At 34.8% G+C, this 13,632-nt stretch overlaps 3 protein-coding genes across 15 annotated transcripts; 2 read left to right on the forward strand and 1 right to left on the reverse strand.

Annotated features, from left to right (window-relative positions):
- Window positions 1-50: 50 nt before the first annotated feature.
- Window positions 51-2,841, forward strand: LOC147938912 (uncharacterized). The gene is made up of 4 exons (XM_087467544.1): window positions 51-381; window positions 703-1,488; window positions 1,848-2,270; window positions 2,377-2,841. Exons 2-4 carry the CDS (start codon window positions 711-713, stop codon window positions 2,535-2,537), a joined length of 1,362 nt encoding a protein of 453 aa, XP_087323670.1. The 5' UTR covers window positions 51-381; window positions 703-710; the 3' UTR covers window positions 2,538-2,841.
- Window positions 2,842-2,919: 78 nt separating this feature from the next.
- Window positions 2,920-4,155, reverse strand: LOC147938913 (lipid phosphate phosphatase epsilon 1, chloroplastic-like). The gene is made up of 4 exons (XM_087467545.1): window positions 3,828-4,155; window positions 3,482-3,707; window positions 3,315-3,388; window positions 2,920-3,176 (listed from the first exon to the last, which is right to left on the reverse strand). The coding sequence occupies exons 1-4, from the start codon at window positions 3,978-3,980 to the stop codon at window positions 2,949-2,951; spliced, it is 681 nt and encodes a 226-aa protein (XP_087323671.1). The 5' UTR covers window positions 3,981-4,155; the 3' UTR covers window positions 2,920-2,948.
- A 1,791-nt stretch (window positions 4,156-5,946) lies between these two features.
- LOC109126178 (transcriptional corepressor SEUSS-like) lies at window positions 5,947-8,586 on the forward strand. 13 transcript variants are annotated; one of them, XM_087467550.1, is made up of 9 exons: window positions 5,947-6,238; window positions 6,408-6,487; window positions 6,588-6,634; window positions 6,971-7,169; window positions 7,269-7,344; window positions 7,518-7,611; window positions 7,814-7,951; window positions 8,040-8,139; window positions 8,216-8,586. In XM_087467550.1, exons 4-7 carry the CDS (start codon window positions 7,142-7,144, stop codon window positions 7,892-7,894), a joined length of 279 nt encoding a protein of 92 aa, XP_087323676.1. In that variant the 5' UTR covers window positions 5,947-6,238; window positions 6,408-6,487; window positions 6,588-6,634; window positions 6,971-7,141; the 3' UTR covers window positions 7,895-7,951; window positions 8,040-8,139; window positions 8,216-8,586. The 13 variants fall into 13 exon arrangements, 6 of the variants coding, with proteins under 6 accessions (XP_087323676.1, XP_087323673.1, XP_087323674.1 ...); XR_015567126.1 differs by having other exon boundaries at window positions 6,038-6,238; window positions 7,441-7,611; XR_015567124.1 differs by lacking the exon at window positions 6,588-6,634 and having other exon boundaries at window positions 5,955-6,238; window positions 7,269-7,388.
- The last annotated feature ends 5,046 nt before the right edge of the window (window positions 8,587-13,632 follow it).

Below are 13,632 nucleotides of genomic sequence, written 5' to 3' on the forward strand. Positions count from 1 at the left end.
TCCAAAAAAGACCACGTTTACAAAAAAAATTTAAAGATAAAATTAAATATAAACGAATTTTGTTAAGAAATGGGTCGCCAAGAATAGAGGACGAAGAAAAAAAAAAAAAGAGCGTTTGAAATATTTGCGGAGATACAAAGCTGTGTGAGAGAGAGAGATTAAAAAAGAGAAAAAAAAAAAAAGCCTTGGAGAAGAGGTCTTCTTCTTCTTCCCTCCTCCTCCTCCTCCTCTTTTTATACGATGTCGTATCGCTCTTTTTCTTCTTCATCTGATTATCATAGCCGTCGTATCGCTTCCGTTTAACATCGATCTCTACCGTTGATCTTCTTTAATTATTCAGCAGCTTTCTTCTTCCGTGGAGAGATCTCCTTCGCGCTTGAGGTAATCCTTCCTTTTACGCCTCCGAATTTCGTTTCTGTTGTTGTTGCTCCGTGTAATTTCTGGGAATTTTTTTTCGTTATCGTAGGTATGAGTCTTTTGAGATTCGTTTTGATTATCGATTTGTAATTGATTTTGCCAGCTTCTTCTCGATTCTAGGTTTTTTTTCGGTTTAGGTTTAGCGACGATGGTGTAGATGTGGTTCAATTAGCTAATTGATTTGCATTTCGTAATTGTTTTTTTGTCTTTCGTTTTCTGATTTTGGAACGCTCTTGTGATTTTTTGGATTTTGAATTGATTTTTTTTTTTTTTTAATTTTGGCAGAGAGAGCCATGCCTACGTTTTCTGCTATTGCTTTGGATAGAATGATAGAGCCAGGGGCTTCAACATCTGTCGAGAGTGTTCCAACCGCATTTTACTCAAAGCCGCCGCCGCCGCCGATATCAAAACTTGAGAAAGGTAAAGGTAAATTACCTAACGAGAGGACGACGACTCGTCCTCAGATGTCACCTGCTCTCTACGCTACTCCTGATGCCATCCCGCTTCCCAATTCGCCATCTTCTTTCCCGCCTTCGCCTTACATTATCAACCACAAATCACGTGGACCTCCGCGTCTTCTTAAAAGCTCTTCTGAGGCTAATGTTGTCTCTTCTTCTTCTTCTTCTTCTTCTTCCCACCTGAAGAAAGAGGAAACTATTACTGCTGCTGAAACTGATTTAAAGGTTTCCCCTCGGAGGAGGTCCACCTCCTTCTCCTTTCCTATCAGTGAGGCTACTGAAGAGGATTTTTCCAGTGGAGTTCATGCTCATCATGTTGGTAACTTTCATTTTGATGGTCCTGTTGGGAATTGGGGTCCGCTTGACGGTAAAATTGAGAATGGAGGAGACTCAGAGTTGGAGGATAATGCCGCCAATGGTTTAGATAGGGAAAATAATAATATGTCTGAGCCTGTCACTATCAAAACAGACAAGGAGAGCGAGTCTGAAGATTTCTATGACCCAGGTGAATCATCAAGCTTCACAAGTAACACCGAAGTAGAGGGTGATGCTGGAGAGGAAGGTTCGCAAAGACTTGCTACACCTGTGGGAGAGTTTTATGATGCTTGGGATGGTACTTATCTTTTTCTCTTACTATGTAATTCCTTGTGAGATGCCTGTCAATGCATATGATCTTTAACATTCCCAGAGATAGTATGACTAAACACATGTTCCGAGTCCCTTCTCTTTTTGACCTTTGAGCTTTTCGGGGTATCAGTACTGTTTCTTAAATGTGCAGTAGTAGCATTTTCTTGTTTTGGAGTTATGTGTGCTTCTGGATTTATTAAATGTGAGAAGAAAGCTGTCCAAATCATGAGTACTAATGCATTATTCATTTCCCATGTATTCTTAAGTATCGTAAAAGTTAAGCTTTAACTTGACGGTTTAATTCAGAAACTGTTTGTAATCCATTTTTGTTTTTCTTTTTTACAGAACTATCAACCGACAGTGGAATGCAGAGTTCAGTTAACAACATCGAATCTGAACTAAGGGAGATAAGGCTTAGTTTACTGATGGAAATCGAGAAAAGAAAACAAACAGAGGAGTCCCTGGAGCAGATGCAAATTCACTGGCAGAGACTCCGTGAACAGTTGGCTCAGGTTGGTCTGTTCGTTCCTATTGATCCTGCCGCCTCCACCAACAACATGAATCTAGCAGAAGAACTACGCTGCCAGCTCGAGGTTGCTAGGTTTGTCTCTGACTCTTTAGGCAGAGGTATGGCGAAGGCCGAGGTAGAGATGGAGATGGAATCTATGCTCGAAACTAAGAACTTTGAAATCACACGGTTGTCTGATCGTGTACACTACTATGAGGCTGTGAATAGAGAAATGTCCCAACGAAACCAAGAGGCCATAGGTAAAAGTTTTACCGTAAAACCATTCACCAAATGTTTCTTTGCCATCTCTTATCTCTTTTTTTTTTTTGTTTTCAAAGTCTAATCTCTTATTTTTGTTGATACCAGAGGTAGCACGACGAGAGAGGCAGAAGAGAAAGAAGAGGCAGAGATGGATTTGGGGATCAATTGCAGCAACCATTACTCTAGGAAGTGCGGCATTGGCATGGTCTTACATTCCTGCAGCCAAGCCATCATCCGAAGTATCACAACCTTTTAAGGATGATTAAGTAAGTCTCTCGTCTCGGTGACGGGTTTGATGCGAGCAAGAGAAATAAAAGATACAGGACGTTTAGCGTACGCCTTGTGAATAGAAATATATATATACATATATTTTGGTTATTGTTTTAACTGTTCTCAAGAGGATGTATAGCTCCGAGAAGCTGCAAACACTTTTTTTTTGCGTTGGCATACTGAGTAGCAGCCACAGTCACTAATGTTTGGTTCGGTTTGTTTCCTGTTAACAGTCGATGTTAGCTCTAGTGTAAGGTGCTTGGCTTTGCTTACATCTCAAAGAAACCTTACATTTTTGAATTTGATTTATTCTTAATTTCCACACACGGGCTCAGAATCCAACGTTTGATAATTTGAATTAGATATGGAGGGATACAATTTTAACTTGTTAAGCTTAACAGATTTGATTATCTGTCGTCTTTGAACCAGTTAAGTACAACGTACACTGCGAATGCGAGCGCAAATGTAACTGCAACCAGAAATACAGATATTTGAACTAATAGAGATGACTCAAAGGCTTCACGTAGAAGCGAGTTCCACGTTGTATACCACAAGATGCAGAAAAGAGAACCCACAATGGCACCCACCACCACTTGACTGCTTGTGTGTAGCTTCTGTGAAACCCTTAAACGTATCTATACAGAAGAAAAAAACCAAAATATCACTCAAGTTTTAACATTGTAATAACGCAGAGAGAAAGGGAGCTTAAATACTAAATGATTCCAAGCCTAAATGGATAAGGAGATTGGGTGATAAAGCATGGAATGACTTACAAAGTATGAACCCAATGCGAGGATGAAGCCGCTAAGTAACAAAGAGACTCCACTGGTTCCAAGCCATTCCATAACTGCAGAAAATACGACCCCGGGTGGGTATTGTCTCAAAACAGTTTGATGATGATAGTGAGACAGTTTAAGCTGGTAAGTGCTTTTTACTTTACCGGATAAAACAGCAAAGACAGATATGAAAGAAATGGACTGAGCGTGAGAAGATGGCATCCCGGGATCAGATCGCAATGTTGCAAAAGGCCTCTCTTGGTTAAGTATACGTTTCAGAACTAGAGAGAGAGCGGAATTCAAAATTGATCCAATGGCTGCCCACAAGGCTGCACCATCATGTCGTAGAAGAATGATCGAACCAAATAGAGCAGACACAACCCATTTGCTCTGTCATCATCATCAATTAAAAACAGGGGTCAGAAACACCAATTTCGATACTAAAAAAAGGGACATTTCATCGAACACATTGCGTGCAACAATGAGATTCCATCACTACTTACTACTTACCAGACGATTAAGAATGGCTTCAATACCAACCAACTCGTCCCGAAGCTCCGAGGAACCTATGATGGAAGATTCTTGCTCGATTGCCCCAAAAATTTTGTTACCGTCATTACTGCTGCTTCCTCCGTCTCTGCTAGAGAATCTTTTAACGGTCATAGATCCAGAGCCAGAGACAAACAAAGGAGACCCACGAGAGATAAATCGAACAATAGCTCGAAAGTCTCGAACTTTTCAGGTGTGAGGAGGAAGAGCCAAAGTAGAAAAGTTGCAATAGTGGACAAGGAGAGAAAGAAGAAGACGACGACGCTGCCATTGATCATCGCATCCATTCATCTTCATCCACGTGGCGTGATGTAGAATAAATGGGTAAGCAAATTAATGGGCTTGTTTCCTCAGTTGAGGCCCATATATTAAAACTTCTGGTCCATTATATTGATGTAATAGTAATAGGGAAAAATATCAAAAAATCCTCAACTTACCAAAATCGTTGAAAAAAAGCATAAACTTTACATATGGTGAAATAAATACTTAACTTTTATTGATTTTTTGGATAAATCCCACACTCTGGTTGACTCTGCCAAATAAGACACGTTGACAAGTCAACTAACGGATTAATTTAATGGGTTAAGTCAATGTTAACTGATTCAGTTAAAACTTCAAAACGACGTTGTTTTGCTTTTAAAAAAAAGTCATATATGAGATTTGAACCCGATACCTTTTGAAGAAAAAACCTGGGTTACTTAACCAACTGAACTATAACGATTAACAACTAATTGGGCACAAAAGTTAAATATAGATGATTTGGGAAAGAGCTGATCAAAACGAATCGGCTTGTAAGAGAGCTGCTGATCTAAACGAGTTGACTAAGAGAGGTGGTGAAGGTTTGAGAAGAGAGAGAGAGAGTTGAGTCGAGATTGTCGATGTGGTTAATTGAATATGAATCTTGAACTACTTCATTTTCTGGTATTTGAGAGATTTGGTTGTCGATGTGATTAATTGAATATGAATCTTGTTTTTTTGGCCCAAGTTTTAGTCGGAAACATCTAATTTTGTTTAATCTCACATCTAATTTTGGCCGGAGATGCGAGATCGAATATAGAGTTTCGAAAAAGGAAAGAGCTTCGACATCAACTACTATCGGAGAAGAGGCGGTGGTGGCCTGGTGGGGAGAAGAGTGTTGCCGTATTGGATGGATCTGTCGTACAAACAGGTCATAAAGAAGAAGAAAGAGAAAGAGAAAGTGAAGCGAATTTAATTATATTTGTTTGTGTGATAATAGCATTAATGTATTCTAGTCCAGTGGTTAAGTAAGATGTTGATAATTCTCACAGGTGCTGAGTTCAAACGGGGTCGAATCAAACATATGTATTTTTTTTCTAAGCAAAACGACGCCATTTTGAAATTTTAACTGAATCTGTTAACACTGACTTAACCCGTTAAATTAGTCTGGTAGTTGACTTGTCAACGTGTCTTATTTGGCAGAGTCAACCAGAGTGTGGGATTTATCCAAAAAATCAATAAAAGTTAAGTATTTATTTCACCATATGTAAAGTTTATGCTTTTTTTCAACGATTTTGGTAAGTTAAGGATTTTTTTATATTTTTCCCAATAGTAATATTTTGATTCTTCTCGTGTGTGGGAGATAGAAGAGTATGTATAATGTTGTGTTGACATGAAAATGTGAAAGTTTCAATACGTTAAAATTCGAATATTACTGTAAGCTGTCACATATATACGGGTCCGATTGGTGAACGTTAAAAGTTGTACCGCTTGTACAGCTTTTTTTTTTTTTTTTTTTCTGTGTTTACCATTTACCAATCAAACACACTATGGTTTCTTCATGCCTAATTTTGTAAGTAAACTTTTACCATATATTTTATCTTAAATCATACTCATTCTTTCTCATTTTATAAGAGTTTTTGGATAAAAACACAAATTTTTTTTTAACAATAAATATTTTGTTATTTATGTAATTTATGTAATATTCTAGTAGCTCACCCTAAAAGGGGAAATTATCTAAAATATTACATAAAAGTAGGTTTATTACTAGACTAACACGTTGAGATTTTCGACTTACTAAAATAACACATAAAAGTTTGCAAATTACTTTTATACCTGAGTTGTGTGTTTGATTACAGTAATACCATTTACTTTTGTAAGGGAAAAGATTAATTCTTTCTACTTTGATTCATCTTCTTCGACTAAATCTTCTTGGATTCATATTCTTTTTGGAGATTAGTGTCCGGAGGGAGAATAAAAGTATCAGAGCTAGACAATCGTTATAACTATGACACTCTTCCTGTTTTACTCTTTTCGATGAGGTTTTTGTTTTCCAGACATTTCTTCTTCCCCTTTTGCTTGTTCTCTACTTTCTTTCGACTTTTGTTCTTCCTCTCCTTCTCTCTTCTTTCACGGTATGTTACTGTCCTTGCTCCTAATCTCAGTATCGAATCACAAAAAACCAGCAAATGCCTAGCCATCGTCATCGTTTAACTGTTAGGGATTGGTCTAAGGCTGTTGATTTTGGGTTTTCGTTAGTTGTGTCTCTTAGTTTAATCGATTTTAGTTTCAATTCTTTTGTAGCTACAGTTAATTTTTAATCGATTTTGGGATTTGATCTCGTATTCATCGCCACTATCATCTCCGGTTCCAACAGGCAACAGGTAAATTGGATTATGTGTTGTATTTTCTTAACAGGTTACGAGATTCGATTCTCTTTTGATGTAATTGTTTGTATTGATTTTGATGTCTTTTGCGATGAAGAGTTCTTGCTGCTTGAGCACATGATTACTGGGCGCTGTGATGGCTTCGTAGGCTTTTTAACACCCAATTTTTTATTTTTATTTTTTGCTCTCAATTTTGGGTCGAATCACAAATTTGGAGTTTGATTTGTATTTGTTGCGCAGACCCATATTCATGAATAGGTTGAGTTTCAGTAGCTATGGGTTCATAATTTCAATTTTGTTTTAGCTCCATTGTTCCTCTCCTTAGTGATGTGATAAAGACTTTAATGGAAAAGCATTTGGAGCTTTGAATGTTTGCTCTAAGATTCATAGTTTCGTTCTTATTGGTTAAAGAACTCAATCTATTCTGCTGATTTGTTGAGTGTTTTGATGATATTTAGTGTTTGTTGTTATGTGGGCTAGACGAAAGAAACACCATATTCTTTCTACGCGGCAGTGACGCATCCATGGTGGCCCTAGGAAGGTGGCTGAGGGTTAGGCTTGTGTCGGTGAGTTGCTAGGTACGGGTGCCAGATTGGGTACGTGACGGAGAGTTCATACACAAGAGTTGCAGTACGATTGGGTAAAGACGAAATGTATTATCCACTAGTCTCCATTCGAGGTCAGCCTTATTTTTACAACTCCCAAGATTCATTCTTTTATCTCTCTGTTTTTTTTTTAGCTTTAGTGATGATCTTTTGTTGTATTTTTTGAGTAACAGAAAGGTTGAAAGAGAAGATAGAGGAAACATTTGGTTGTGACTTTGAGCTTTTTATTGAATTCACTGGTTTGATTAGGTTAGTCAGTTTTCTTTTAACAGAACAAAGCCATGAACAATGAGGTGAAGAAAAGAAGAAATAATTTATTTTTGTTTTCTTTGGTATTCGAATCAGTTGGTGCAGAGGAGCCAGTATTGGTTTGCATAGTGATGATAACAAACCATGTCTGATGTGCTGCCACTGTTCTGCAGGTTTGTTGCATCTGCTAGACAATTGGCAAAGGCCCTAGAAGTACCACTCGTGAATGATTTGGGATACACAAAGAGATATGTTCGGTGTTTGCAGGTATATGAAAGAATGTCTCAGTATGAATCAAACCCCATTGCATCTCTGCACTCTTGCATAAAACTTTAGATACTTGCATTCTCTGGACGTTCAGATTTGAAAGGGATATCCATGATGAAATAATTAAATCTACCTTTGTAATAACCCTTTCCATGTGACCATGTCTGCCAATGCATATTATTGATTTTTTGCAATATTGTAGATCTCGGAGGTGGTAAATAGTATGAAGGACTTGATAGATTATAGCAGAGAAACAAGAACAGGACCAATGGGTGTAAGTTAATGTGACCTCCTGACATAGATACAAAGCATTCCAACACTTCGATAAAGACAACAGTGGGTAAGTTTCTTCCATTTTCTTGTTAAGAGTATTAAGATTCGTAATGTTACGAGGTACCAATGTTGTTAATGCTTTGGTAATACAACAGGCACATAACTAGGGATGAGCTGGAAAGTGCCATGAAGGAATAGGGAATGGGAGATGAAGCTAGCATAAAAGAAGTTATATCCGAAGTTGATACCGACAATGTAAGTCGCACTCTCTAAGACAACATCTAAAAACATAAAACCGGTTGTTCATACCTTGTATTAAACTCTGTTACAGGATGGAAAAATAAACTTTGAGGAATTTTGCGCAATGATGAGAAGCGGCTCCACGCAGCCACAAGGGAAACTGCTTCCATTCCATTGACCACGACGGCATAGATTCCAACACTTTATCAACCGAAGCGATTCTTAAACCCGGAGAAGAAGAGTCAAACCGGGGAAAAACCGAGATGGGAGTAGTTGATATACTGTCTCAAAATGTTCTACTTTCTTCTCTGTGTTTGAACAGATTTATTTATCCTTCTCCTTAGTTAGTCTGAAACTGAGTTTGAGATACTGTCATGTCTTAGCTCTTTGTAACAATTACAAATCCAGCTCTTTTTTGTGTAACTTATTAAGACTTCCAAAGAGTAAAACTTTGTTTGCTAAGCTTTGTCTGGTTATTTCCGGTTCCTTATTTCCGGTTCCTCCTCTCATGGAGTGTGAAACTTTTAATTATTCAATCAATCTCAGTTTGCCCCGAAAAAAAAAAAAATTGACTCTTTGGTTTCGTGAGCAATCAAGACTGACGAAGTAATTAAGAGTGTTTTATATCTAAAAATTTGGCTCTTTGGTTTTTAACTAAACCTATGATCTTTATAAGTTGAATTTTGAGCTTTGAAATTTGTTTGGTTGTAATTAATAGAATTTTAGGATGAATGTGAGGTTTTATGTACAACTAGATCATTTAGGTACAACTAAAAAAATTTGAGTATAACTTGAACTACTTGGTGCAACTGTACTAGAGCTATTAAAATAAGTTTAAATATGGATCATGTGAAAATGAATAAATAATAGATTTTTGGCGGTGGGATATTCATTTAAACTTATCACACGTGTGGTAAAATGAACCAAAGACAACATGATATTAATAAAAAATTATTTGGTATACACATAATTATACATAGTTGTCCAGTTGTACTCTCATATTCATAGTTGAACTTTTGCATTTTTTCGTATTTCCAGTTGGACTATAATATAAATTATTAATTAGCAGTTGACCACAAGATTTATCAGTATTAATTAGCATATACAAGGTTTTCATAACACAATGTTCAGAAAAGGTTGGGTTTCACCTCTTTTGCTTCATTTGAGGTGATCACTTACTAAGTCTTCCTTATACTTTAAAGAGTGTTTTATGTGAAAACTATAGTATATATTAGAAAATGATAAATTCTTGTATTGTTGATTAAACATGGTTATTTAATAGTTCAATATGTAAAGAAATTCTTATAAACCTTAATTATCATTTTCATATTTTAAATATAAATGTAAATCTAAATATATATTTAGTTGTACCTAGTTGAACTGAGTATTATATATTTATGTTATCTAAATATTACCCTCTATAGTTAAAATGTAATTTTGTGTGGTTATTATTCATTACCTCTCGGAAATATAATAAATAAATAAACAATTACGAATTACATAGTTTGTTATAGTAACATCTCTTACTTTTTCTAGTAACATCTCTTACTTGTTCCATTTCCGGTGAACAACAACGACAATATTAACTAGGGTTGCAGAAGAAGATATGTTGAAGATAACTACAAAATTACAATAATATCGTTCATTAAAACGGATTTATGGACACTAAGCAAAAGAACGTTATGTATGTACACTAATCTCAAGAACGTTATGTACGTATGCGTTCATATGTACGTACACGTTTATATTTACGTACACGTTCGATTTTAGGTTTAATGAACCCGAAATTACCAGAATATCCTCGTCTTCTACCTCTAACATATGACTGAAAACCCTAATTTTCCCTGCCTCACTTTATTTTTTCACGACTTATGTCTGTTTTTTTGGTTTCACTTGTGGGGTTTTTACTCAACTATTATAGATTTTCATCTCAACATCTGATTTATAAATTAAAAACCTATAAAAAGTGAGTTATATAGATTTCCGAAACGATATCTTGCTCTTCCATGGATGAACCCAGAGGAAAGATTTCCGAAATTGAGTAGGAAAAAGACGTTTGCTCCGGCCGATAAACAGAACACGATTGATGAATCTGCTACAAACTTTATTACATGAACACCATTAATCGGAAGAACAGCAAACGTGTTTAGATCTATCCCCAATAAGTCTATCGCAACGCTAGACTGTCTTTGCCAGCTCAAACAAATTCGTATTATTCTGGTAAGACTTTACAGCTGTAAAAAATGCCTACTAAATCTACCACAGACTAGAAGTCTACCAATACACTACGAAAACTATTGAGAAAAACACACAAAGTATACCAAAAATATCTGTAAAGGATGAGGTCTGTCGCATAAATCTATCGCAACAGGCCATTAGTCTACCATAAATATCTTTTGGGTCATATTGACTGTTGAAGGTGTACGTCAGATATTTTTGGTACACTTAGTTTTTGATACACATATACGTCCACCGATAAGTGTACCAACACTACAACTAAATGTACCATCTATGTTGACCGATAAGTATACCAAGACTACAACTAAGTGTACCAAAAATATCTGGCGTACACCTTTAATCAGCCACCTATATAAATGTATCATCAAAGAATCGGTAGACTTTCTCCCAGTTCCCAATATTTTTTTTTCCACTAATGGCATTAGCCGTAATTACGTTTTTTCTCAACACTAGTTTCAAGGGTAGTATGGGTACAAAGTTTATTCTAGTAATTACCAACAATTGTGTGTTACTTTTGTAAAAAGGAAGCTTTTATGTAATATTCTAGTAACTCACCCTTTATAAAATTACAACCAACAGGAAAATATACCAAAGAATTCAAATAGTCATAAATTGTTAAATTAATAAAAAATTGTACATAAAAATTTGAAAAAATCTTATGATAAATGGAACAAAAAAACCTAACAAATCTTATATAATGGGATAGAGAGAATACCAAAAAACATAAGTTAATTCGTCGTTTGTGTGTAAATTTATCTATATATACATTTTCTAAGTACATTTAGCAAATAAATCCTGAAGTTGCCATCTATTTACAAGACTGTCATTAGCATTAAATAGTTATATTTTATAATTTACAATTTATTAAATTATGATAAGATTTCTAATTTTTGTAAACAATTATTCTCCTATAATTCCAACTTTCCAAAAAAATCGGAACCACTACTATTTGTATTAAATACTAATTTGATAATTAATTAAATAAATATAACTTTCCTAAAATTTGAAATAATTTCTTCTAATCAAAGTAATAATATTTTTGTGGGTTAAAGTCATTAAATCTATTGCGGATCAGACCTCACATGGCGGGTTAACACATATTATCACGTTTTCACCATTAAAACAAAACTAGAAGATTTGAATTAGTAAAATGTTCACATATCCTAATCCTGTAAAATCAAGCGGGACATATGGGTGCAGACTATATACTCCCATGGAGGCCATGGGTTTTGTAGGATAATTTTTTGCGGGTTAAAGTAAAAAAAATCTGTTCCAGAACCAACCTGACATTACAGGTTTGAACTAACACTTAAAATATTAATTTATTTTATATATTTTAGATTTTTAACTCACAAAATAGTTAACTATCCTACGAAAGCCGCGAAAGTATATACATGTCCACAACCGGTTTAGTACATACATTTTATTAATTTTTTAATGGTATAAATCTTTTAACTTAGAAAATATTTAATGAAAAAAACTAATATTAATGATAATTATTTAAAAAATAAATGTACATATGTTTACTAAAATATTTAAATGTTTTAGATACAGAATAAAAATAAAAATAGTCTCGCGGTGTACCGCGGGTTCAAACCTAGTATAAAGGTAATTATGAGTTAATATATAGAGGCTCCTGGCTACCCACACAATCACCGGTCACCACCACAACTTCTCCGGTTAATGGGAACTATTTCTAGAAGGAGGTCAAATTTGATCAAACAATATAATAACTTATTTTCACCACATAAAAGTAAAACACAAGTTTTAGGAATTATGGTTCACTCCACAAGAATATTCTTGATATTTCTTTATAATTTCTACTTGGTCACATTAGTTTTAGTTTTAATTAGTAACATTTTTAGTAAGTCATGGCGTCTTACAAGTTTGATGGTTAAGTCAATTTAAAACCATCTAAAGTTATATAATCCTAATAATAGTTTGAGTCAATTTACAAATTTGTAAGTAATTTTATAAAATTTGTTACTAAATAAATTAATTTTTATTTTCATATGTTAGTTTAGATAGATTATATGATTATAAATTTGAATTGGAGCCACTTAACTTTGAAACATGTCAACAAACAATAAATGTGAAAGCATTTTACAAAAGTACAAAACAATTTAACGACGTCGTTTTGGATTAAATTGAAAAATTAAAATTCAACCAAACTGAGTAAAGCTACATTTGAACCTCTGTAAATCAAGGGATGCTAAATAGTTAATACCACTGAGCTACATATATTTTTCTTATATTTATAACGAATATATATAATAACAATGGTGGAAATGTGGAGATGTGGCGGAACGTGTCGAACGTAGCTGCCTAATTGAAGACGGCGAAGTCATAATGAGCGAAGAGAGAATGGTGACGGTGACGGAGCTTCAAACAGAGAGACCTGAGGAGAGTTTGTAGAGTTAAGGTTTCGTGGTGAGTGGTGACTGGTGAGGGAGATTGTTCTCAAGGAAGTTGTCGAAATTGGAGTGCTTGGAAGATGGAGAGAGAGTAAGAGTCGGAGGAATTGAGGTCTCCGGGAATTTTGGAGGAGGATTGTAAAATCTAAATCCTAACCACCTTATTTGTAAACCCAAACCGACATATAATTTCGTTTCAATTGTAAAATCTAAAGCCTAACCACTTCATTTGTAAATCCAAACCGACATATAATTCTACTCTAGTTTTAAAAATCTAAACCAAGCCAAATATTTAACTTTCCTTAATTAAAAGTATACAGAATTTGTTTCCTTAATTTGGGTTGCTTTTTAATTTAATTTTGATTTATGTTTTAAATGAAATATTAGATGGAAGATTCTGATTGGCTGAGAGAAGAGGGGGTGAATATAGAGATTCACCATAAAGATTGATGTTTTACCACTTTTAATTAATTAAATATTAAACTTTTGTAAACTTTAAGAAGTGATCATTAAGAAAATTTGAAAATCTAAATAGTCATTGGTTCATAAATATATAATACTTTTTTCGTAAGAAAATAATATTGTATTTAAAATTAATAATCATTATTTCTTAATTTGTGTGAAATCTCTCAAACATCATTCTTTGAGGGACAGAAGGAGTATCTATTGAAGAATTATCGGGTTATCGATCAGATGCGCGGAGCTCCATCTAATTCGGATCGGGTAATCAATTGCTTTTTTAATCACGAAATTACCCCTTCCAATTTTAACTAATGTTTTCCTTTTTTTTTTTCAACCAAACATTAAATTAATTAAAAGAGAACTTCACGATTGGTCACCCAATCAGGAGGATAAG

Source organism: Camelina sativa, chromosome 9, assembly GCF_030686135.1.
Source record: "Camelina sativa cultivar CO46 ecotype springtype chromosome 9, ASM3068613v1".
NCBI lineage: Eukaryota > Viridiplantae > Streptophyta > Magnoliopsida > Brassicales > Brassicaceae > Camelina > Camelina sativa.

Bases quoted from the DNA above. Each gene is read 5' to 3' on its own strand.
- LOC147938912 (XM_087467544.1), top strand. From the start codon at position 711: ATGCCTACGTTTTCTGCTATTGCTTTGGATAGAATGATAGAGCCAGGG. The intron at 1,489-1,847 runs GTACTTATCTTT...TCTTTTTTACAG, and splicing joins GTTTTATGATGCTTGGGATG to AACTATCAACCGACAGTGGA. The intron at 2,271-2,376 runs GTAAAAGTTTTA...TGTTGATACCAG, and splicing joins ACGAAACCAAGAGGCCATAG to AGGTAGCACGACGAGAGAGG.
- LOC147938913 (XM_087467545.1), bottom strand. From the start codon at position 3,980: ATGACCGTTAAAAGATTCTCTAGCAGAGACGGAGGAAGCAGCAGTAAT. The intron at 3,708-3,827 runs GTAAGTAGTAAG...TGATGATGACAG, and splicing joins AAGCCATTCTTAATCGTCTG to AGCAAATGGGTTGTGTCTGC. The intron at 3,177-3,314 runs GTAAGTCATTCC...TCTTCTGTATAG, and splicing joins TCGCATTGGGTTCATACTTT to ATACGTTTAAGGGTTTCACA.
- LOC109126178 (XM_087467547.1), top strand. From the start codon at position 7,142: ATGTATTATCCACTAGTCTCCATTCGAG. The intron at 7,170-7,268 runs GTCAGCCTTATT...TTTGAGTAACAG, and splicing joins TCCACTAGTCTCCATTCGAG to AAAGGTTGAAAGAGAAGATA. The intron at 7,345-7,517 runs GTTAGTCAGTTT...ACTGTTCTGCAG, and splicing joins GAATTCACTGGTTTGATTAG to GTTTGTTGCATCTGCTAGAC.